The sequence below is a fragment of the Dreissena polymorpha genome, chromosome 1 (genome assembly GCF_020536995.1).
Source record: "Dreissena polymorpha isolate Duluth1 chromosome 1, UMN_Dpol_1.0, whole genome shotgun sequence".
Classification (NCBI taxonomy): domain Eukaryota; kingdom Metazoa; phylum Mollusca; class Bivalvia; order Myida; family Dreissenidae; genus Dreissena; species Dreissena polymorpha.
In genome coordinates, this window is record NC_068355.1 from 103503761 (window position 1) to 103528127 (window position 24367).

General features: G+C 35.6%; 1 protein-coding gene across 2 annotated transcripts in view; it reads right to left on the reverse strand.

The window, feature by feature from the left end:
- LOC127865173 (dentin sialophosphoprotein-like) overlaps positions 1-13875 on the reverse strand; it is an 81947-nt gene extending 68072 nt beyond the window's left edge. For both annotated transcript variants that reach the window (XM_052405121.1, XM_052405122.1), the window contains exons 1-5: positions 13741-13875; positions 10427-10665; positions 8686-8767; positions 5423-6718; positions 483-680 (exon numbers count right to left, since the gene is read on the reverse strand). In XM_052405121.1, coding sequence (XP_052261081.1) covers positions 483-680; positions 5423-6718; positions 8686-8767; positions 10427-10656 — 1806 coding nt within the window. In that variant the 5' untranslated portion in view covers positions 10657-10665; positions 13741-13875. The remainder of the gene's footprint in view (positions 1-482; positions 681-5422; positions 6719-8685; positions 8768-10426; positions 10666-13740) is intronic.
- Positions 13876-24367: the final 10492 nt, after the last annotated feature.

Here is a 24367-nt window from a genome sequence, read left to right on the forward strand (position 1 = left end):
ACAAAGAGCATTTAATTTAGACTTAAATTAGACTTTAATTGCTCTAATCATTTTGTTAAGTGTGCAAAAATAAAAAAAGCTTTCGTGGTGTATCATTTTGATCTTTATTGAAAAATATGAGTTTTACAGTTAATGTAATATTTCATGTTTGGGAAAGTGGCTTTACGTTCAGGGCAAGTAGATTTTCTAAGTACTTGCCCGGGAGGGCAAGTTGGTTTTTAGGTTAATGTTGAGCCCTGATATAGTAACATACTTGTTTTATGATATTACTAGATAGTACATACTTGATAAATGTCATTATGATATAAATAAATACTATGTGTAACCATCATTTCATTTTGTGTTTTCTCTCTTTTTGTTTGGTCTGACAAACACTCATCCGGTCTGACAGAATTTGTCAATCCGTCAGACCGAATGTCTGACACCAATCTGGAAGTTTGGTATTGTCTGTAAACCTGCTATACATAAGCCACAAAACATACCGAAAAAGAATTGTGCAGTTCCTGGAGCCGAGAGTCCTTCAAACTGTACTTTTTCCTTGGAGGGGTACAAGGATGTTCTTTGTCTTCTTCAGTCTTTCCTTCGGCATCACCATCATAGTCATCATAATCATCATCATCAACATCATTATCATCATCATTATAATCCTCATCATGGTTTTCTTCTTCGACTTCATCACTCTAAATGTGAAAATGTCATGAAGTAATTGGTAACCTTTACTGAAAAGTTTTTTTTCTGATGCTTGTTGTATTGCCCTACCCTATGGTCCCAGAAGGACAGTCAGAAGGACAGAAAGACAGTCAGAAGGACATACGGAAGAACAGAAGGACAGTCAGACAGACATAATGACAGTAAGAACAACAGTCAGTAGAACAGAAGGACAGTTAGACAGTCAGACAGACATAATAACAGTCAGAAGGAAAGGACAGTTAGAAAGACATAATGACAGTGAGAAGGACAGAAGGACATTCAGACAGACATAATACCAGTGAGAAGGACAGAATGACAGTGAGGACAATAATGACATTGAGAAGGACAGAATGACAGTGAGGACAGAATAACATTGAGGACATAATGACAGTGAGGACAGAATGACAGTGAGAAGGACAGAATAACAGCGAGGACAGAATAACAGTGAGGACAGAATGACATTGAGAAGGACAGAATGACAGTGAGATGGACAGAATAACAGTGAGGACATAACGACAGTGAGGACAGAATGACAGTGAGAAGGACATACGGCCAAAACAAAATAATGTTGTGGTTATGCTTCTCAGACCGAGCCTATTATTTTGCTGCGACCCTACATTTTATTCAAAATTAAAAGCCAAAAGAAAAATAATCGCGGTAAAATTAAAAATGTACCGGAGGAACGTTTTTCAGCCAACCCGGCTTTTTTAACAGAGTGTGATTTGTACGCGTGCACCGTTAGCCTCATCCGCGAGGCACTTTACGTATTAAATGCATAGAGCGTCTGCAACGCACTGGAGAAATCATCTTCTTCATCAATTTTATTTAATGTTTTACATAAAAAGTGCCAGCGCCCTCACACTACTTTGGGGGAAGGGGTCCACAGCCCTTAGGAGGGGGAATTTTTTGTAAATGGGGGGATTTTTATTTTAAAAAAAACAACAACTGTGTTTAACTGTTATACATATATTTCTATATATGTGACTGTCTATAGGGCAGAAAGGTGGACTTTTACTCAATCTAATGACTATATAACAGTAATCTAATTTAAATGTGGGTCGGTAGTAATCTAATTTAAATGTGGGTCGGTAGGTAGGCTTTTTTTCTTACCACAACACTTAATTGAATAGTTTACTCAATGAGAATGTCATTATTTTCAAGTATCAGCAGTGTGAAATGCATGACAACATAGTACTAACTTTCAGATATAGTTCTTAATAAGCAGATGTTTCATCCAGATTGTCTTTCACTGTAAATTATTGTACAAATAAATATTCTATGAAAACTAAAGACTGCATTTTGAAAAAAGCATATATTGACTAGAATAAATGTAAATGAAATAAAACATTAACAAATATAACAGTTCTGAACGATTGAGACGCTTTCTGCAGTTGCGTAAATTTCAGACATAAAATTCGAACGCGGATTTTGTAACAGAAAAAGCTTTTGTCTTTATCTGTAAATTACTGTACAAATAAATATTCTTTGAAAACTGAAGAATGCATTTTGAATAAAGCATTTATTGATTAGAATGTCAATTAAAAGAAACATTAACAAAAATAACAATTCTGAACGATTCAGACGCTTTCCGCAGTTGCGTAAATTTCGGACATTAAATTCCGATGCGAATTTTATAACATCATTTTTTTTTTAATCGGCAGTTAAAAAACAGGGTCGGTCAGGTAACCGGAAACAAGACTTTTTTTTGTTAGGACTATATTGGACAAAGCGATATTACAGACCGTGATATATTGGAGTCAATTTTCAACTATAAATCAGTGATTTTTTTATTATTTTTTTACTTTTTCTGAGGGGAAAAAAATCAGTTTTTTGGGGGAAAAAAATTATACTTTTCAGGTGGGGGACTGCAGCATAAATTCAGCGGCAAATTTGATAAGATTGAGGGCCCTGAGTGCGACCATGCTCCTGAATTCAGGGGCATTTAAAGCCTTCAGTCCGGGGACGACTTTCAACAAAATCGAATCTATATTGAGATAACATCAAGATGGGTTTATAGAGGTGTCTCTTGCTCTAACTGAAGGTATGTTTTTCATGGTGGTTGGGGTAAAACAGTAATTTTTTTCACTGAAAAATGTATTGGAAAGGTTGTTGTTTTTGTATATGCACAAATCTTGAGGTAAGTCTATTTACATATCTAAACATTTCTGCACAGGAGTGTCGGTGTTTTCATTAGGATAAATGAAACACCCAAGGCCAAAACTCGCCACAAATTCCATAAATTTAAACAGTACTTCTCTTGTCCCAGCTCGTATTGAAAATCCATCCATGCCAAGGCTAAAAGAAACTATGCACAAATTTTTCAAGAAATGCCTAGGCGAGGGGAACCTCTGCTAAAAAAAATTTGTGTAAAGTCTAGACTAAGTAGGGGGTCCCCATGCCCAAATTATTCATCAACATTTACAGTATTTTTCTCTATATAAAAAAGTTTTCTGAAGTTTGTTTTTGATATGGATAAAAAGTCAATGCATGGCTACAGCCAAGTTGAAGCCATGAATTGATCATTCATCCTAATCAGCAGTTAAAATGGTTTTTGTGCTAGATTGCCTATGTATGTATTGGAAAAAAAGCCGTTCAACAAAATAAAATAAAATAATAAAATGTTTTTCCTACCTACCTACCCTAATTTCTTTTGGCCCGTAACCTAAACCACAACATTATTTTGTCTTGGCCTCAGTCAGTGAGAAGGACAGAATGACAATGAGAAGAACAGAATTACACTCAGAAGGACAGAATGACAGACAGAAGAACAGCATTTCACTCAGAAGGACAGAATGACAGTACGAAGAACAGAATTACACTCAGAAAGACAGAATGACAGTGAGAAGAACAGAATTACAGTGAGAACAACAGAATTACACTCAGAAGGACAGAATGACAGTCAGAAGAACAGAATTACACTCAGAAGGACAGGCAGAAGAACAGAATTACACTCAAAAGGACAGAATGCATACAGAAGAACAGAATTACACTCAGAAGGACAGAATGACAGTGAGAAGAACCGAATTACACTCAGAAGGACAGAATGACAGACAGAAGAGCAGAATTACACTCAGAAGGACAGAATGACAGTGAGAAGAACAGAATTACACTCAGGACAGAATGACAGACAGAAGAACAGAATTACACTCAGAATGACAGAATGACAGACAGAAGAACAGAATTCACTCAGAAGGACAGAATGACAGTCAGAAGAACAGAATTACACTCAGAAGGACAGAATGACAGACAGAAGGATGACAGACAAGGGCAAATCTATGTTGGTGTTATACAAACATGTAATTTTGGATCATGTACAGACAGACAAAACGATAGATCAAACGCAATACGACTCCAGCATCAGTAGATGCTGGGGGCATACAAACTAATAATATAAACTTGTTCAGTCACAAAACCATTTCTATCTGGAATAGTCTCCCAGAAGACATTATAACAGGGCTCAACATTAACGGTTGTCCTATTGCCCCTGGCAAGTAAAAGTTGGGTCCGGGCAAGTTACTTTATAATCTAGTTGTTCGCCCGGGCAAGTTCAAAAAAGAACAAAGCATTTAATTTAGACTTTAATTGGACTTAAATTGCTGTAATCATTTTGTTAAATGTGCAAAAATAAAAAAAGGTTTTGTGGTGAATCATTTTTATCTTTATTATAAAATATGAGGATAACAGTTAATGTGATATTTCATGTTTGGGCAAATCAGGGCTTTTCCGCCATATGCCATGGGTCCGAATATCGGCCCCATTCCCAATGCAATTCTGGTTGTTTTTTTCCCAATAGATTTTTTTTTTTTAACCTTTAAATATATAAGTTAACCTGATCCAGTGTAGAAAATAGAAAAATATTGCATAATTAAATTATCTGTTGCCTTGAATTTGTTTAAAAAACAGTCAAATATGTTAAATTGATTATTTTAGACTTTCCTTATTTTCGGAATTCCCCAAAATCCGGCGTTTGGTGCGATCTTTTTCCCCTCCAAAAAGGCCAGGCCCTTTCCCCAAAATCAGATAAAAAACCTGCACTTATCACACATGTTCATAATATTTTGTAAATTTGTAATAATATGTTATCCAAATAGTCGTTATTTACCAGTTAATGGCTTCTTTGAAATATAAGAATCACTATTTACATGCGATTATTTTTCCCAATTGAGCCAGTTTTGCAATTAATTTTTTTCCCAAAATGGGTTTTTTTCACGACGCGAAATTCCCAAAATTCCAGTGTGGCGTTTTCCCAAAATGGAGCGAAAAAGGCCTGCAAATGGCTTTACTTTCAGGGCAAGTAGATTTTCTAAGTACTTGCCCGGCAGGGCAAGTTGGTTTTAGGTTAATGTTGAGCCCTATATAACCAGTAACAGTGTACAATATTTAAATGGATAAACTGTCACAATCATATGTTAAGCAGAAGATTTTATATATATCTTAAAATAAAACTAAATTATACTTTTATTAGCCTATGGGGCAACAGAGCCTTCACAGACGACAAGAGGTAGGCAAAAGGTACGGACACTGATGGTATGGGCTATAAATCTAAATCTAAGGTGGTATAATACACAGGATAATATTAAGAATGGGCTGGTGAATATTTATACTATTTAAGCTGTTTTTAAACTAAAGCTGAATTTGAAATGAAGTAAAAAATATCATCCTTTTTAAAATTGGGACTTCATGGGTTCCCAATAAGATTCATTATAAATACAAACCCAGGTCTTGTGAGTACCTCATCTTGCTCCTGAGTTGAGGCAATACCGTCTGTTGCTAAGGAGTACAAAGTTGTGTTTGAATCACAGGACTCTTTAATATAGGACTGCTCCATCAACTGACTTATTTCATCAACACTTTCTTTATCTGCTACAACCTTTCTCCTCGTTTTTCTCTTGACTCGTCTTTCATTGATGTGATTACTTAACAAACTCTCTGATAACTTTTCGAAATCTACAGAAGGTTCCATTGCTTTATTATTTGTGTTCTTTTTACAAGTGTTTCTAGTAACTCTAACAAATTGTTGACTAGTATTGGACTGGTCATTTGGAATGCTTATCTGTTCTGATTCATTGCTATCCTCTTCATCTGTCAATTCTTCACCTTCATGTATTGCACTCAATTCTGTTAAATCATCACTCTGATCTTCTCCCTCTTCTTCTGACTCATCAATTTCATCCTCTTCATCTAAAACATCCTCCTCAAACTCATCTTCTTCTTTACTCTCTGCAAGATCACTGCTTTCATCTGATGACACTTCTTCCTCTCCTTCACTTTGATCGCTTTCGTTACTCTCACCATCAGGAAATATTTCTGAATTTTGCAATTTCTGCAGTTTAGCTGTCACTCTAGTGAACCGTGGAAGGCCAGGAGAACTGAATAAGCTTGCAGAGTTATCAATAATATTAGAGTTAACACAATTAAGTCTACTTTGTGTTGCATGGGACTTTGAACTGCCAGAGTAAGATAAAGATACATGACTAAGTTTATGTAGCTGAATAAGACAATTGGCACGGGTCTGTCTTATGTTCCCTGATTTAATAGCTGGACTTGAACAGTTTCGTGACCCTACAGAGGAGCAAAGTGAAGGCGTGTTGAAGATACTGGCGCTATGGCCACTTTCAGGAGTTTGCACACTGGAATAGCCGGTATCCAACACCGGACTGTCAAAAGCTTCAATGTGAGACAGATCTGTTACTTGAATATTCTTAGCCCTTCTTGTCCTCTTTGCTAGGGGTGTACTGGTTTCAACAGACAATCTACTTACAGGTTTCACTCCGTCAACTGGGGAGTCAGAGATCACCAAACTGTAATTATCAAAATCACTGAAATTAATGTCTTCTTTCATATGCTCTTTCCCTGTTGTTTTTACAGGCCTTTTTCGCTTCACTGTGGCCCCTCGAAGCTGTTTTTTCAGGTTTGCAGAGTCATTGTAGTCAACCTGTTTATTTCTGTCCCTCAAGGCAGGCCTCCGTTGACCAGACTCAGAGCAGGGAGAATGGCTGCTGGACGAAGATATGGAGAAGCCATCAACCTGCAATGTAATGTGCATTACATCACTTATACAGAAGCAATTAGCATGTGATGAAAGGGGCATGTCACAATGTGTGCAGAAACAATCTGTCTGGAATGAAGGGGGCATTGCATCATTTGTTACAAGCAATCAGCCTGGATTGGAAGGTCAGTTGAATCATTTATGCAGAAGCAATCAGTCTGCAGTAGTAAAAAATAACAAGAGCACCGCCTTGCGGGTGCAGACCGCTCATCTATTTTTTCTTTGTAAAGGTGAAGGGACCTATCTCAATTTCAATCACAAAGGAGGTTTGGAGTGGAGGGCGTGTATAGTGTGGGTGTGTGGTCATTTATTACATTATCTTCCAAAAATGCAAAAAAAATATTTTTTTTTATTTTTTTTTTGGGGGGGGGGGGATTCTTGGGTGGGATGGTTGGACGGTATTTAAAAAATAAAATAATACAAAAAAATATTTGTGTTTTTTAACCATGTTTCAAAAAAAATTGTGTTCTTTAACCATGTTTCAAAAAACATTGGGGGGGGGGGGGGGGTTTAGTGTTAGGGTGTGGTGGTCATTTATTAGATGATCTTTAAGAAAAACAAAAGGGGAGGGGGGATTGGGGGGGGCATGGGGGATGGTTTGGGTGGAGTTTATTGTGGTTTGTCAGGTAAGAGTTGTTTTGTCAAAGTACAAAGTATCAATCAAATCTAAGCATATATAAAGAAGTTATGGCAATTTTAGCAAAATTTAATAATTTGACCTTGAGAGTCCAGGTCATTCAAAGGTCAAGATAAAATTCAACTTGCCAGGTACAGTACCCTCATGATAGCATGTGTTTGAAGTTTGAAAACAATAGCCTTGATACTTCAGAAGTAAAGTGGATCTAAACACAAAATTTAACCATATATTCAAAGTTACTAAGTCAAAAAAGGGCCATAATTCCGTAAAAATGACAGCCAGAGTTATGCAACTTGTCCTTTACTGTCCCCTTATGATAGTTTGCGAGTGTTCCAAGTATGAAAGCAATATCTATGATACTTTAGGGGTAAAGTGGACCAATGCACAAAACTTAACGAAATTTTCAATTTTCTAAGTATAAAGGGCCCATAATTCCGTCAAAATGCCAGTCAGAGTTACATAACTTTGCCTGCACAGCCCCTTATGATAGTTAGTAAGTGTTGCAAGTATGAAAGCAATAGCTTTGATACTTTAGGAATAAAGTGGAGCTAAACACAAAACTTAACCAAATTTTCAATTTTCTAAGTACAAAAAGGGCACATAATTCAGTCAAAATGCCAGTCAGAATTACATAACTTTGCCTGCACAGTCCCCTTATGATAGTAAGTAAGTGTTGCAAGTATGAAAGCAATAGCTTTGATACTTTAGGAATAAAGTGGACCTTAACACAAAACTTAACCAAATTTTCAATTTTCTAAGTATAAAAAGGGCACATAATTCTGTCAAAATGCACGCCAGAGTTATCTAACTTTGCCTGCCTATTCCCCTAATGATAGTAAGTAAGTGTACCAAGTTTGAATGCAATAGCATTGATACTTTATGAGAAAAGTGGACCTAAACGCAAAACTTAAGCGGATGCCGACGCCGACGCCAAGGTGATGACAATAGCTCATATATTTTTTTCAAAAAATAGATGAGCTAAAAAGGAAAAAATCCCCCATAAAAGGCAAACAGCACAAAAATTACCCCTAATGGATGTGGGTAGCTTCCCCTGAAGGCCAGAGAGGGCCCTGATAGTCAGTAACTATGAAAATCAGTTACAACATCCCAATTTTTATATTTCATCAAGCAGAAAAATACTAATACAAGCCTAGTAGCATAACTTATATGTAATAGAGAAGTTGCACATATCAGAATAACATATTGAAGAACTTGCAATCTTTTTGAGGAACTTACATGTAAGCTTGTTTCAACTAAAGGCTTTTTTAACTGCAAGTAGAAAAGTGCTTTTTCTTGTCTTCATACTTGCCTTGACTTTGTTTTTTGATATTTTGGGGTCCTTGACAGGCACATTTTGGTTCTCCTTATTGATTCCCTGCTTGCCAGGTTGTCTGTTAATTGCAATGAAGAACTAAAAGCCATTGTTAGCCTAAGATCATTTCATATTCACAATAAGTCGTTTGAAAACAAATTGAAATATAAAATACAAAACATAAATAACTATAACTGTGAGATATTGCACACACCAATGACCATACCAGTACTATGTTAGGAAACATTCAGCCATCAATTTTTTTTCAAACAGACTGCATAAAACTGCATACAGTTCAACTGCTAGCAGTGATTTCAATAGATTTTAAAAACCAGGAGTCAATGACCCCTGGACTGAAATTTTGAGGAGTCAAATTGGAAAATGCTGGGGTCAATTTTGAAGCGCGTTAATTGTGTTTTTGTCTGTATTATTTAATTTTTTAGGATAAAAATATGCCCTAAGAGAAACACAATATCTTAAAAAGTTATACTGCTATATTAAATAACAATACAATGATACATAACACAACATATTTTAATGAATTGGTACATTAAATATACTTCTTTACAACACATTTAAGTCTTTTAACACATTTAAGTAATTTAAGATATGTACCGGTAGAACCTTTTCATCACATAGTTATCGTCATTATATTACCATCATCCCTATGATAGCTTTTCTAACACAACACAATCTAAATGCATGGAACATCTAGTATATCTATTACTGTTTATCCGAATACTATACATGTCAGAAATAAGTACACTTAGGAATGCCTTACCTGTAGTAGTTTTACTTTAATAATCCAAATTGTTCTTGTTGTTATCGGGTTTAACAAACATTATCAAATGTTTGTTAAATCCAGTTAATGCTTTCTCCATTATTGAATCGCCATTACTTGCAATTTGAATCGCCAGCTTTGAATTGAACGCGGGTTGAATGATAAGTCCGCCATTTACAATGTCGAAGGTCATGATGCAGCAATTTAATTCTACGCGGATAATTGATATCTAATCGAGAAAATGTGTTTTCTCAATGTTTATGTGTAGTATTATTACTTGTTAGTATAAAAAATGAACTGTGATTCCAGTTTATATAAGATGGGTGTTACTCGTAATTATCGGTGGATTAACAAACTGACAAAACTCGCTGGACTTACTAGTGGATCTACGTAATTAATAGACCTTTGCACGCACTATTTAGACGGTGACATGTGTATTGAAAGAGATGAGATAAGATAAACAACGCCCGGGGTATTCCCTCGATTATAGACCGAGTTTCAAATACTGAAACATTAATTTCAATTAGGAGCACAGCGGTATTTATTACCATGGAACTCAAGATGTTAACTGACGCATCAAAATGACGCACGGCAGAAAAAAGGGTTGCGTCAAAAATGAGTCATTTTTAATTTTCTCGCGTCAAAACGCAGGATTCTGCGTCTATTGAAATCCCTGTGCTAGTCAAACAGAAACACAAGAGTGTTTAGTGAGAGTTTGATTTAATGGCACATAATTTTATAAAAATCTATCTATTAAATATTATTATCATTCATATTGAACGGTCGCACATCTGTCGGAACAAACACAGATTTTTTATTTATGGTCTTACTAACTTTGACCGATAACCCAATATATATGAAAAGTAATTTTATTGAGTAGAAAATAGTAAGTTAGAGAAAAAATGGTTGCATTGAAAAAATGACCCACAAAACAACATACACACTACCGGTAGTTACCTTGGATTTTTAACTCCGTTCCTTTGCCTAGTAAAACAACTTCCACCTGTTGAATTCAACGAGTCCTGACCACTGCTGCTACTGGAATGAAATATGCCAGACTTGGACGAGTCTCCAGACGTACTGAACACTCCAGTCTTCTTGTCCTGGTCAGATAACCAGGTGTCCGTAGCTACAATCACCCGATTCTTGTGACGACCGTACGTCCGCAGTGTGCCATCCTTTCTCATTCTTGCTTCCTGAAAAATGACCTTATAGTTATATGGTCTAAATCCCATCAAAATTTTGTCAATGCATGAAGTTTTGCACACATAAAATGAAATTTATCCATAAGCATTCCATTAATCCATTTGTATCACTTACATCGCATGCATAAATTTGGTTTTCACACATTATTTTTTTTAATTGTTTTACACATACATTCCATACGTCCCGGATTGTCCTGCAGTCCAGGAAATCTGCCAAATGTCTCGGATTTTACAAAATCCATATATACATGTACCTTATCTTGGGCTTAATTGCACCTCAATTCTGTTCTGTGTTCCCACTAATCCGCAGCATCTCTGTGGCAATGCCTACCCGAATAGGTGACTACGCAACGTGTCAAAATCGATCAATTAACAGGGGTCCTGTTATCATATCGATTGTCTCACGTTCGCAGTTAAACCAAAAAGGTGGCATTGTTTAATGTGGTGTTTATTTGGCTTTAATATACAACGTTATAATTTCCCTCTGCGTAAGGGCAAAGGAGTTGTTCCCACATATGAAGATTCGTGCGGTTGTGAATTAGTTATGCGTGAATAACCCCGTGTCAATATAAATATAGTTTCAGTGGCTTTGTTATACCAAGCACACTACTTGGTCCGTATTGTGTACGCCTCCACGATAAAATCGTGGACAGTTACTTCGGAGACTTTTGATGAAAACATCGATGTTGTCCTCGTGGAAATTTCATGCATAATTCAGTTATATCAAAATATTTATTTTTACGCGATATTAAATTAAAAAACAACACACAAACAATGTGTATCTTTATCGTCTTTAAGATAATTAATTATTGAAACAATTACTGTCACATATACTAATTAAACAAAATGAGAATCACCTATTAGGTGGATATATTATATTACACGATTTTACGTTGCTAGGCGCACCTGCCGCTTACATCATTTCAAGATGGCAGACTTTAAAGAAAATAAATTGTGACTCGCCAAACATGGCAAATAAAGATCGAATTAACAATGGATCATACACTTAGAAAAGATTAATGAAATGCCTGTGATAATACGTTGGCGCTAAGGAAAAAAACTTAGTAGCCAAATTCAGGGGGGTCCGGGGGCATGCCCCCCCTGAAAATTGTTGGATCCTAGATCGTCTGTGGTGCGTTTTGGGGCTATTTCCTGAGCAAAATTAAGACTATTTTTGTCTGAAATTAGCCCTTTTTTGCTTGAAGTTTTTTCTTCGCTGGTGAGCCACTTGCTGACATTTTGCAGCCGATTTTTTTTTTACATAGACACCGGTGGCGTAGTGATAATGATACATTAACACCGTTAATGTGGTATTTAAGTTAGAAACCGCTAAAACAGCCCGCCCGTCTCGGTAGTAATTATACAACATTTTATGAAATCCAAACATTACTTTTTTTCATTTTTTTTGTTTTTGAAGAAATGCGTGAGGAATTACTTAGTCAGCATGAGACCGTCATACACTGGTTAGATAAGACGTTTCCGATTCTGCATTCACGTCTGCACTATTTTAGACGTCCTCCAATCGCAAACCTAACATTTGGTCATTTCGTGAGCTTACATTATTCTGTCCGCTTTCTTTTCTCAAGAATTGTGTTAATTTCTGTTGTTTCCACTTTCCATTTTCGTTCCAAGCATCATTTTTTCTCGGAATCTGCAACTCACTTTCTAAATCGGTCTTTCTAGTCGCATAGCGACCGTAAAGGTTAGTTACTCTTATCTACTTTTTTAGCCAATCAAAATCGTTGTTTCTTGGGAAATAAGTTTATAGTGGCTATGTCAATGCCGTAACTCCGCCCATCTTATTATCACGTGAATCGCCAAGTAACCCAAATGTTTGAAAGTCTGGTCGCAGTGTAAAGCGTGACCAATTAAGACATTAGCCATGTAGATTATCGACATAGGCGGTCGTCATTATCCCCTGGGGCCTATCTGGTAAGGGCGTTATCCGTGTAATCTTAGCGATGTTTATGGCGATTTATACGGCCTGAAAACAGGCATTTAGATTGGGCATAAGGTCTTTTTTTTCAATCGGCAATTTCATGAAAAGCTTATTTTTAATCGCCAGCCGGGAATTGTAATCGTCAATGGCGATTTCGGCGATCGGTAGCGCTAACGTAGGATAATCAATGATGCATAAAATCGTTTAAGATGCTAACAACATATTTATTAGTAATGTACTAAATTTGCGATGTAAAAAAAAATGTGTACCAAAATTGCATACAAGTCTATATATATCGCTATATATATATACGTCCCGGAAAATCTACAGATATCCCGGAAAATTGAGCTCAATGTCCCGGAATTGGTCTGAAAATTTATGGCATGTATGGTTTTACAGCTTCCTCAAAAAATAAAAAAAGCACCCTGTATAAACACAGCGATTTTTTTTCGTTCATAATAAAGTATCTGTTAAAGGTACTTTCCCAATTTAAGAAAAATTATGGAAATCCCGATTTCTGTCTACAAAATCCCAAAAAGAAAGGAAAGTTGCTACAATTTTGCTCCAAAAGCGCATTATTTTCAAGCAAACAAATAAAATGAGCAACTAAACTGAATTTTCAACAAAAGGACATGACAAACAATTTTTAAATTGGTTTTGTGCAATTGAGTATCAAGCAATTAAAGACACATAAATCCTATTCAATTTTAAGACTTAATGATGTGAATTTTCCCAATGTCAGTGATTTTCATGCCAATTGGAGTGGAACCAGTACTTTTCCCAATTGGGATTTTTTCGTTGATGAAACACAAAGACACCAGGACTCCAAATAAGTTTTATATAATTGGGTAATGTACTGAAACCAACCCCCTCCCCCGTGTAATCAGCATGATTAGTTAACAAGAACAAGTGCAACTTTATGGCCCTGGATCCCTCACCAGAGTTCAACAAGTATAGGTACTGTAATGGTATAAATTACGGGGTGCCGATTTTCCGGGGATGCAAAAAACGCAGGGTGCCGATTGTCTGTGTGTCGTTTGTCCTACAATCTATAGGGAATTATGTGGTCGCGAAAACATATGCCATTTAAACTATAGTATGTGTTTTATCTTCAACAAAGACAGTACCTTTTTCTATGTCATCATTAATACAAGTTTTAGTTGGAAATGGTTAATTTGGAGCTCGTGTTTCCATAGCAATGGACTTATGATTTATTATTATTAAACTGCAACTTTCCTACAATTTAAGATGGCGCCGAAATCACTTTTTGTTAAATACATTTTCATTGGTCAGTTTTGTGTTCGGTTACACTATACGCAATGTAGCATATAGTTACGGCTTAACAGTTGAAACAAGAAATATCTTTCAAATAGATGTCCGGCGTATATACTGACTTAAAATGAAGGTAGAAAATCGACGTTTCTAAGTAATTAAATTAAAAACAAAGGTTTAAGTATTGTTCTTTCTTTAACTTAAAAGTTGCATATACACTACATATGAAATGTTTATTATGAAGTGCACGTATATTAAACCACATAATAGTGTCTGTAGATACAACTTTTAATAGGCGAGATCACATCATATGTGTCCTGACATGGTTTATTACGAATTTATTTTTTTGTTATCGAAACATATGGTATGTTGATATTTGATTAAGACGCAGTTTTCTTTCCACACATTCAAATAACCCTGTTACATCCGCGTCATGCGAAAATTGGTCTTATGGAATATGCACTTGCGCAGTCTGGTCAGAGGCTACGCTTTCTGTCATAAAAAGCACGCAATGTTTCGTGATATCTCAAGAGTGGCCTTTTCAGTATGCATACCCTGACAAGACTGCGCGGATGCACAGGCTTAGCAGGCGCTATATTGCATAATACCTATTTTCGCATGACGCGGGTATTTCAAAACCTTATTGCGTCATGTAAATGTAATATCAAACCGCGATCTTTGCGATAGAATATTATAGTCACACACACTGTGTTATTCATAGCAAACTTGCAAATGTCGGTAACCTTTTCTGGCTTGCATACGTCACACATGTATGGCTAGATAATTAGACGATTTCCGTTCTATCATTGGCACTATTCTATGTCGGTAGTGTCGTCTCACAATACAAGAGAAATGACATTGACCGGAAGGTTTTCATTCATTTCATTCCCTTAAATGTGTGTTATTTGATATATCGAAAGCAATACCGTGTTATCATTATAATGCGTTTATTAATTCCGTTATATTCCGCTTCCTTCTGACGATCACTGACCCAGCTTTGACCATGGAAGTCTTGTGGATGGAATTTACCGGTAATGCGTCTTCCCATCTCCCTACACTGAACAGTGTTACACCCTGTACTTCAAAGACGCGGTGATGTTACCAATGTACTTGATGATTATGCTCAAATCAGCCAATATCGAATAAATGATGTGTATTCATTCGGGTCTGCTTACGTTATGCAAAGGGTCATTTAAGATGAAAAGCTGGATTAAACAGCTACGCAAAAAAAATCGTTGTATCATGAGCCAAATTTATTTAACGTATGGGATTGGAAGTAGTTTAGACCATCATATATATGCATATGAATACTAAGCGTACAGTTTTTATATGTATTGCTGTATATGGATTACATGTATTCCAAGTTACGAAAAATTATTTCAATGATATGTGGCATTGTTCGTTCTCATTTAAGTCAAGTCTGACTGTTAAAATGTGCATACCGATGTTTACCCTGCTATAACGACCAATCATAAGTGCAATTCACAGTGCTTGAGCAGCTGCAACGTGTAAGTGGAATCTTTTGAAAACTTGCGCTATTCAATTGGGCTTCTACGTTCAATCCATCTTCACATGTTACCATACGACCAAATGACCGTCATTGGAAAAAAAATATTATCCTTAAACAATCGTTATATATGGTTGTTTAAACTAAAGACCCAATCCTTGTGTGTGTTTTTCCCGCAAAATTCAACAGCCTCAGGGTATACCATACGCGAAAAGCGGTCGGAAAATGGACGGGAGAAGCGATGGTAATGCAGACTGGGATAGCGAAGGAAGAATGGGTTGATGGAAGACAAAGAAGTACGCTCAGCGTGCCGTGGTTCGATGGTGTCCACCGGGAAGTCATAGGTTCGATCTCCACTGTGGGATAATTCTTTAGTATCCCATCAAAGACACCAAGTGCTGGTTCTTTCCAGGAAACGGACTCGAGAGCATCAAGTAAGCCTTGTGATTTTGATGCAATCAAGCTGAACTAAATAGGTTTAAATTAATGGCGTAATGGGTTTACGCGCGATGAACGGGGAAAGTTTTATTGGAATATTCAGATTGTCAAAAAAAAGGAGCCTTGTTTAGTGATCGAAACGGCTGTCCCGCTAATAAAGTGGCTGTTACAAGAAAATGTGACTCAGGTCACCTTGCTAACCAGTTAGATTTCCACCTGGCTCGTAATTGATTCAAGATTCGTATCTGGGTCCATACTCACAGACGCAGGTCCATACTCACGGACGCATTTAGAGAAAGGGAACAGGCGCACGTCACAAAAACTATTTATAATTATATATATATATATAAATATATATATATAATTAAGTCGCTTTTAGCCGTTTATAAAAAATAAAACGCTTTGATTAAATTTGCCGTAGCTTTCGACCTCTTGAATCCGAAAGTATACCGATGCATATTTTTATCGTAAGGGACATTTAGTTGAAGGGAGTCGCCTGTCTGTCGCATCAAAAAAATCTTATAGCTTATAAGAATGCACACTTCTGTCAATAAAATAATGTATGCTGATATTTGACCTCAATCAATAAAAATGTTGGTCCATTACACTAATCTATTAAAGTATCAACTTTAGGACCTAACCACCGATTTGTATACACCAATTCCTTTTCAAAAACCATGTCACAGCTCATCGTACTAGTTTAAATGATAGAAATGCGTCAGTATCCATTAATGCTGTTTCTTACATACAGGAAATGAGCTAACTTATTGTTATTAGAGTAATTATTTCTATAAATATCAGTGCTCTAGTAACTTCTTCATACAGAACATATGCTATTGATTTTTATGTAATCTATGCCAGTCAATCGTATCTATTTTATAAATTATAACTATTTTAAGTTTAAACTGTGTACCCAGGGTGGAACCAAGACATTGGGTGGAGTAAGGAAATGTCGCGACAGGTTGTGTCTGTGATCGGGGAGGGGGTATCGTAAAAGGTTTGCTACTATGCAAAAAGGGTCGTTCTTTCCTTCATGCGTTTGTACGTCCAGGTTTTCCTTCGTACGGTCGTTCGTTCATTTATTTAAAGAAAGAGTGAGGCCATTCGGAAAACGGACACTAATGTTCACCTGCAAGAGGCTTTGTTTACTCCTTCAGCTTAGTTTCGGGATGTATGGACAGGGATAATTTAGAACAATTACATCAGGACATTTTGAGAATCCATTTTTGTATGGTAGAATCCTTATCAAATAAGGCATCTTTAATCAACATGTGTGAGTTTGACCTTTGTGTGTGACTTTGAAAATGACCCTATCAACCTGGATCTTATATTTGACACTCAACTAGATAATGGAGAACAATTGTGGACAGTTATTACAGAATCCCTTGATGCATTAGGAATGACTAAATAATGAATAATTCTTCAAATATGTTACCTTTGACCTCAATGTGTGACTTTGACCTTAGACCCTAGGATTATGGGTGTAAAATGTGAAGCGCCCCCAGATGATTGAGAACAACTATGGCAAGTTTCAGGGCTCTGGCTCATGTGTTAATGGAGATAAAGCTCTAAGCTTATGTTAAAAAGCATTTTTTTCAAGATACAAAGGACCATAACTCCATTAATAACAGATGGTGTACAATGCCATTTTGCGTGCATCATCCTCTTATCCACATATATACTCATACCAAGTTTCAATAAAATCCGCCAAAGCACTTGCAAGATATTGCTCCGGACACAAAAGTGAGCATTTTTTCAAGATACAAAGGGCCATAACTCCGTTATTAACAGATGGTGTACAATTCAATTTGGCGTGCATCACCCTCTTCTCCATATATATTCTCATACCAAGTTTCAATGAAATCCGCCAAAGCACTTCAAAGATATGGCTCTGGACACAAAAAAGTGCAGGACGAACGGAAAGACGGACGGACGGACAACGCCAAAACAATATCCCTGTGCCTTTGGCTGGGGAAACTTATGAGGGCAACACATTAGAGTTTGTTCGTGTATGCTGATCAAGCCCACCAATTTCCTCTTAAATGTGCTTTTATGCATTGGATAAGGATAAGCGATACCGCAAATTCTGTCATTCAAATTTCATGTGTGCTTCAAATCCTCCCCCGGTTTTGGCATGTATTGAAGTTTTTCATTGATAAATGTAAATATTGGAACTAAATACTTTTGTAAATTTACCAAACCTGAAAGGGCCCCTTTAATAAATGTAGATGGTTTAATTACGGCTTAGTGGAATCAGCTGAACAGTTATCGATTATTAATGCTTTTTCATAGTTCTTCATTTTTTTTTAGATTTATTTATTTATTTCATAGTCAGCATGCATCTTTTTACCCTCATAATTTAATCCATCACTTTAAATATCCGTCTAATGCAAGGGACATTATACTTCTTACATCTTATGATTTAACTTAGTACTAGTTACTTCGGGTGCTGGAGGTTTCGGTAAATGACAAGTTCGGTAAATTGATTTATAGAGTAAAAGCCGTGGAGGTTTCGGTAAATTGATTTTATAGAGGAGGTATACCTACAACGAGGTGTTAATGACACCTATTATCGGCTAACAATAACATTAGGGGCATTTATTTGCAAACTGTGGATTAATTTTGAGTTGAGTAATTAATGCTATGCCTAAGGTAAAGAATTAAGGGAAATGAATGAGCTACCTCTGAAAAACGAATTCTGTTAGGAAATTTTTGGTTAATTTTACGATTTAAATAAAGCAAATACTGTTGTTTGTTTTTTAAATTGGTGCTTTTATTTAATAACATAATAGTAACATGATAGTAATAAGAAATAATGATTAATAATGTTATTTTTACCACAAATAAACATCCTTTGATGTCACCACCAGTATTTTTTGGTAAACATGATTAAAGAAGGAAAACGTTTGTTTATTTCACAGTTTGAAAGTTACTGGTCGTGTATGTAAAAACTCGGCCACCAGTGTTAAAGCATGTTCACGATCTAAACATACATATCTAGATTGTTTTAAGAATAATACCTTATGTGCAGAACTGATTGTTGGAAAAAGAAGCGAGAAATTATTTATATACGAAACAAACATATTGATCTTAGTATTTTAAACCACCGAAACTTAACCATTATATAAACATGAGGTAGTTTGCCAACATAATGAATATGTTGCCCAGCTCTTGCCACGTGGAGGCCACCTCTTGTAAGAGCCACATTATTATATTTTTTAACTGATACGCTTTAATTAAGGTTTTTATCAACTAATTGTTTACAAACATATATAAAATACAAAACGATCATGACCTTAATATATTATTTACCTCCATCGATTAGAATATTAATATGTCGCAAGCCTGGATAATTAATAATAACACTTTGCAAACATCTCTAATTTGATAAAATCAAGTCCGTACATTTAAACAGATAATTAATTAGTGCCAAACAACTCAATTAATGAACATCAAAATTAATCCACAGTTTGCAAATAAATGCCCCCTAATGTTATTGTTAGCCGATAATAGGTGTCATTAACACCTCGTTGTAGGTATACCTCCTCTATAAAATCAATTTACCGAAACCTCCACGGCTTTTACTCTATAAATCAATTTACCGAACTTGTCATTTACCGAAACCTCCATAACCCGTTACTTCCCCTTATCTTATCATTTGTCATTTTAACCCACTTAACTATTTAATCTGTACTAACTGTGATAATATTATGTCTTAATATCCGTCATTTTTGCTATGTCTTGTAATGCATGTCTTTGTTTTGTGATTACCATGTGCTTTCATCTTACAGCTGCTTTTATTTTGTTATGTCTCTGATACCATGTACTCTTGTTTGTAGGGAAAAAGCTATTAGCTGATGTTTGTGTTATCATGTCCGACGTTAAATAATTTTCTTGTATCTTGTAGTGCATATTCGCATAGTTCTTTCCAGCACAAGGTCTAGTTGCGCTTTTGAACGCCACATGAGTGCACCAAAATTACCGGAGTCACAAAGCAATCTAAGCAGCTACGAATCAGCTGGTTGCATAAACATGCGCTGTTGATCATAATAAACATGACCGACATTGACCCAGTTTTGCCGCTTATTTTAGAATTATTACATCATCTTTTTTCTTGTTGTCATTTAATATAATATCACGAAGCTTTGTTTTAAGTTTATTTTTTCATCGTGTTATTAACATTACTCGTTATGATAATAATAAATTGTTTTTAAATTAAATGCACTATTAGCATATTGTTTTCTTGTAATTCTCCCAACACACATTCTGGATCACGGGCGTGGATAAATATTTGAGCGATATTATTGGTTGGAATGGAAGCAATATCTGACGTCCACCATTCATGTGACAGTTGTTCCCGCAATTTCGCCCCAGAAACCAAAACAAACTCCATGTTGGATTTATCAATCATGTAAACATTGAGAATCACCTTTTCTTTTGGTGAATACAAAAGAGAAAATAGTGGATTCACGGAAGGAAACTAAACAGGAAGGCCTTATAGAACGATTGTTGCGGGACCTAGACAGGTAAAGTGATACGTTATTGCTGTTTTTGAGTGTTTTTGTTCGACCTCTGATTACCAGCTGACATAAGCCGTTTGGGCAGTTGTTGCGCAATCGACTGAAAGAAAAAAATCGCTTATTGAAAGTGTCATTGGTAAGATGATGGGGGTTACGAACCGGTAACAGCTTTTGCAATGCTTCAACTTTTCTACCCACCTCTTATTGTGTACTGTAACGATTTTGATGAACGTTGACAAAAATAAGCGATTATTTTCCATTACTGAGTACAGTGGAAACAATGGAACTGAAACCACATAAAGAAAAACGGATAAGTAATAGTTCGTTCATGAACATATTTTTTTTCAGGAAACTTAAATTCACTTATTCCGATTTATTTGTTCACTTTATGATCATTTTTGGATTAACAATTGAAATTAAAAGAAATAGGCAAATGTTCTGATTCATTATATTTGGAACCTGGCCAATGTTAAACACGAACAAAGAATAACATATGCCCCAGTGATAGGTCATAGTTCAGTAAGTATAGATGTCATCACTTTATTATGAAACAAAATGAAGCTCTTTTTTAAGCTGGTTTTGTCAGTTATTTTATGTTTAAAATACCGAATTTATAAGCATAAAACAAACTAACATCTTTTTGAAATTAACATATTTTGCAATGTTCAATGAGAAATAAAATAGTTTGCTGAAAAAACATTGATAAGTGTTACACTATTAAACTACTTGATCAAGCTACTTAACCAGTGGTAGAAAATATCTACAGACTGATCAGGCTTCTACCCTTATCGTTCAATGAAGCACCTGTCATCTTTTGTGATACTTAACAGAGGTTTTATTTTGACCATAACATAGGTTTTATTTTGACAATAACATAGGTTTTATTTTTTACCATAGGTTTAAAAACGATTTTTATTGTGAAATTATTTTTTACATCTGTGCATTTGAAGGTAATTCATTGTGATTTAAACTATTGTTTCGCCAGTAACTATGTCATGAAAATAGAAATTGTGTTATTTGATTTGATTTTTAAATGTATTGAGTTAAATGGTAATGTTTAGTTTAGTATAGTTCTGACTATGAATGCCTTTGCTGGTTAATTTATGTTGCCACATTTTAAGTTTTTGTAATTTTAGGCACTATCAGTAATGTTCATATAGAAGTTCACTTGCTAACTTCCTTTAACTTGTAACTAATTCCAAACTAATTAAAAATTGCTTGTTTATTTACTTGTTTAACCTCTTTAGAATTGGAATGAATTACAGTAGAAGTGAAGGAAAAAAATGCTGTACACTTTAATTCTGAAAATGGGTTTATAAACCTTGCATTTAGTTTTTAGTTTCTCATTTCCAGGTATCTATTTTTAGCCCTTAACAACAAGGTTATAATCTAAACCACTGCACTATATTTAGGACAATCTCATGGCTATGTTTATATTTCACGCTGTTGATCACGATTGTACACTGTGGAAGTTCTACTTATAACATGATAAAAGGGAATTGATAAATGAATGGATGATGTTCCTCTCTTTCTCAAATACATGTTGGCATAATTTACATACCACTGCATGGATAAATAAATGTTTATTTTATGATGTATTATTGTTTAATGCAAATAAATGTAGGTTTTCACTAGATTTGTCTAGTAATGGTTAAAATCAAGTGTTTGGAATGACTAGATTTAATTTCATTCTCAATATTAAGTAACAAAACTTGTTATTTTGATATGAATGCAATTATGAGCAGTAATGTTATTACAAAACTGATTTGAAAACTTCATATTTGAATCTTACAAGTTGTGATTTAATGTGTTAAAAGATCACACAAGAAAGTTATTGAAAGTAATTGTTTGATTATGAAAATGTTCTTTTATCTTTATGTAGGATTTTAATTGTGCTCAGTACCAGTTTCATATATTTGCACTTAATATTATTTAATATTCCAGCAAGTATTTTATTACTGTCAATACCTGGATAGGCAGCAGACATTATAATTTGTAAATATATTTAATTATACCCCCATTACCATTGGTAATTATACCCCCATTACCATTGGTAATGGGGGCTATATAGGAGTCACTTTGTTGGTCTGTGCGGTTGGTTGGTCTGTCGGTTTGTCCTGAAATTTCATCCGATCTTTACCAAACTTGGTCCGAAGTTGTAACTAGATGATGTCTATGTCACATTTGAATATGGGTCATGCCTGGTCAAAAACTAGGTCACGGGGTCACTTAGTGTGAGTGTCCGGACCATAACTATGTCATTTATCGTTAGATTTTAAAATGACTTGGAACATTTGTTCACCATCATTGGAGGGTGTGTCACGCGAAAGACATTACATCGATATCTCCAAGGTCAAGGTCACATTTGAGTTCAAAGGTCAAATGCTTGTCCGGGTACATAACTTTGTCGATTATTGTGAGACTTTAAAATCATTTGATACATTTGTTCACCATTTTTGGACGGTGTGTTGCGCGACAGAATTACGATGATATCTCCAAGGTCAAGGTCATACTTTGAGTTCAAAGGTCAAAATGGCCAAAATGAGCTGTCTGGGCCATTATTATGTCATTCATTGTGAGATTTTAAAATCCATTTGGCACATTTGTTCACCCATCATTGGACGGTGTGTGTCGCGCGAAAGAATTACGTCAATGTCTCCAAGGTCAAGGTAACAGTTTTGAGTTCAGAAGTCAAAAATGGCCATAAATAAGCTTGTACGGACCATAACAATGTCCTTCAATGTGAGATTTTTAAATCATCGGACACATTTGTTCACCATCATTTGACGTTGTGTCGTGGGAAAGAATTACATCGATATCTCCAAGGTCAAGGTCACACTTTGAGTTCAAAGGTCAAAAATGGCCATAAATGAGCTTGTCCAGGCAATAACAATGTTGTTCATTGTGTAATTGTAAAATCACTTGGCAAATGTGTTCACCATCATTGGAAGGTGTGTCCCGCGAAAGAATAACGTCAATATCTCTAAGGTCAGGTCCACACTTTGAGTTCAAAGGCCAAAAAATGGCCATTAATGAGCTTGTCCGGGCCATAAACTATGTCGTTTCATTGTGAGATTTTTAAAATAATTTGGCACATCTGTTAACCATTATTGGACGGTCTGTCATGCGACGAAAGAATTACGTTGATATCTGTAACGTCAAGGTCACACTGTGAGTTCAAAGGTCATAAAACGGCCAAAAATGATCTTGTCCATGCCATAACTATGTCATTCATTGTAAGATTTTTTAAAATTACTCGGTACATTTGTACACAATCATTGGACGATGTGTCATGCGAAAGAATTGCGTCAATATCTCCAAGGTCAAGGTCACACTTTGAGTTCAAAAGTCAAAAATGGCCATAAAAAATGAGCTTGTCCGGGCCATGACCATGTCCTTCAATGTGAGATTTCAAAATCATCGGACACATTTGTTCACCATCATTTGACGGTGTTTCGTGGAAAGAATTACCCATCGATATCTCCAAGGTCAAGGTCACACTTTGAGTTCAAAGGTCAAAAATGGCCATAAATGAGCTTGTCCGGGCCATAACTATGTCATTCATTGTGAGATTTTAAAATGACTCTGTACATTAATTTTGTTCACAGTCATTGGAGCGCGGTGTCATGCGAAAGAATTCAAGAGTTCCAAGGTCAAAATGGCCATAAATGATAATGGCATAATAATTCTTAAAAATCGCCATAATAAGATTCTCTTTGCAATATTCTGTGTCAATGCTGTGGGGGTATGCGTCACGTGTGTGACAAAGCTCTAGTTCCACAATTTCCATTTGTATTTTAATTTTTGCTTAACCTTAATACAGGGATTGAAGGTATTATCATTGTAAATTATGCTGATTGTAAATTATGCTGATCGCATATCATGCTTATTATAAATATTCAAGCTTTTCATGTGAATCTTTGCTTAATTTAATGAACATGATTAAGAATAAATAAGACATGTTTTATTATGAAATTTGTTAGTTATAAACATTATCACTTAAATTGTCCCTGCAAG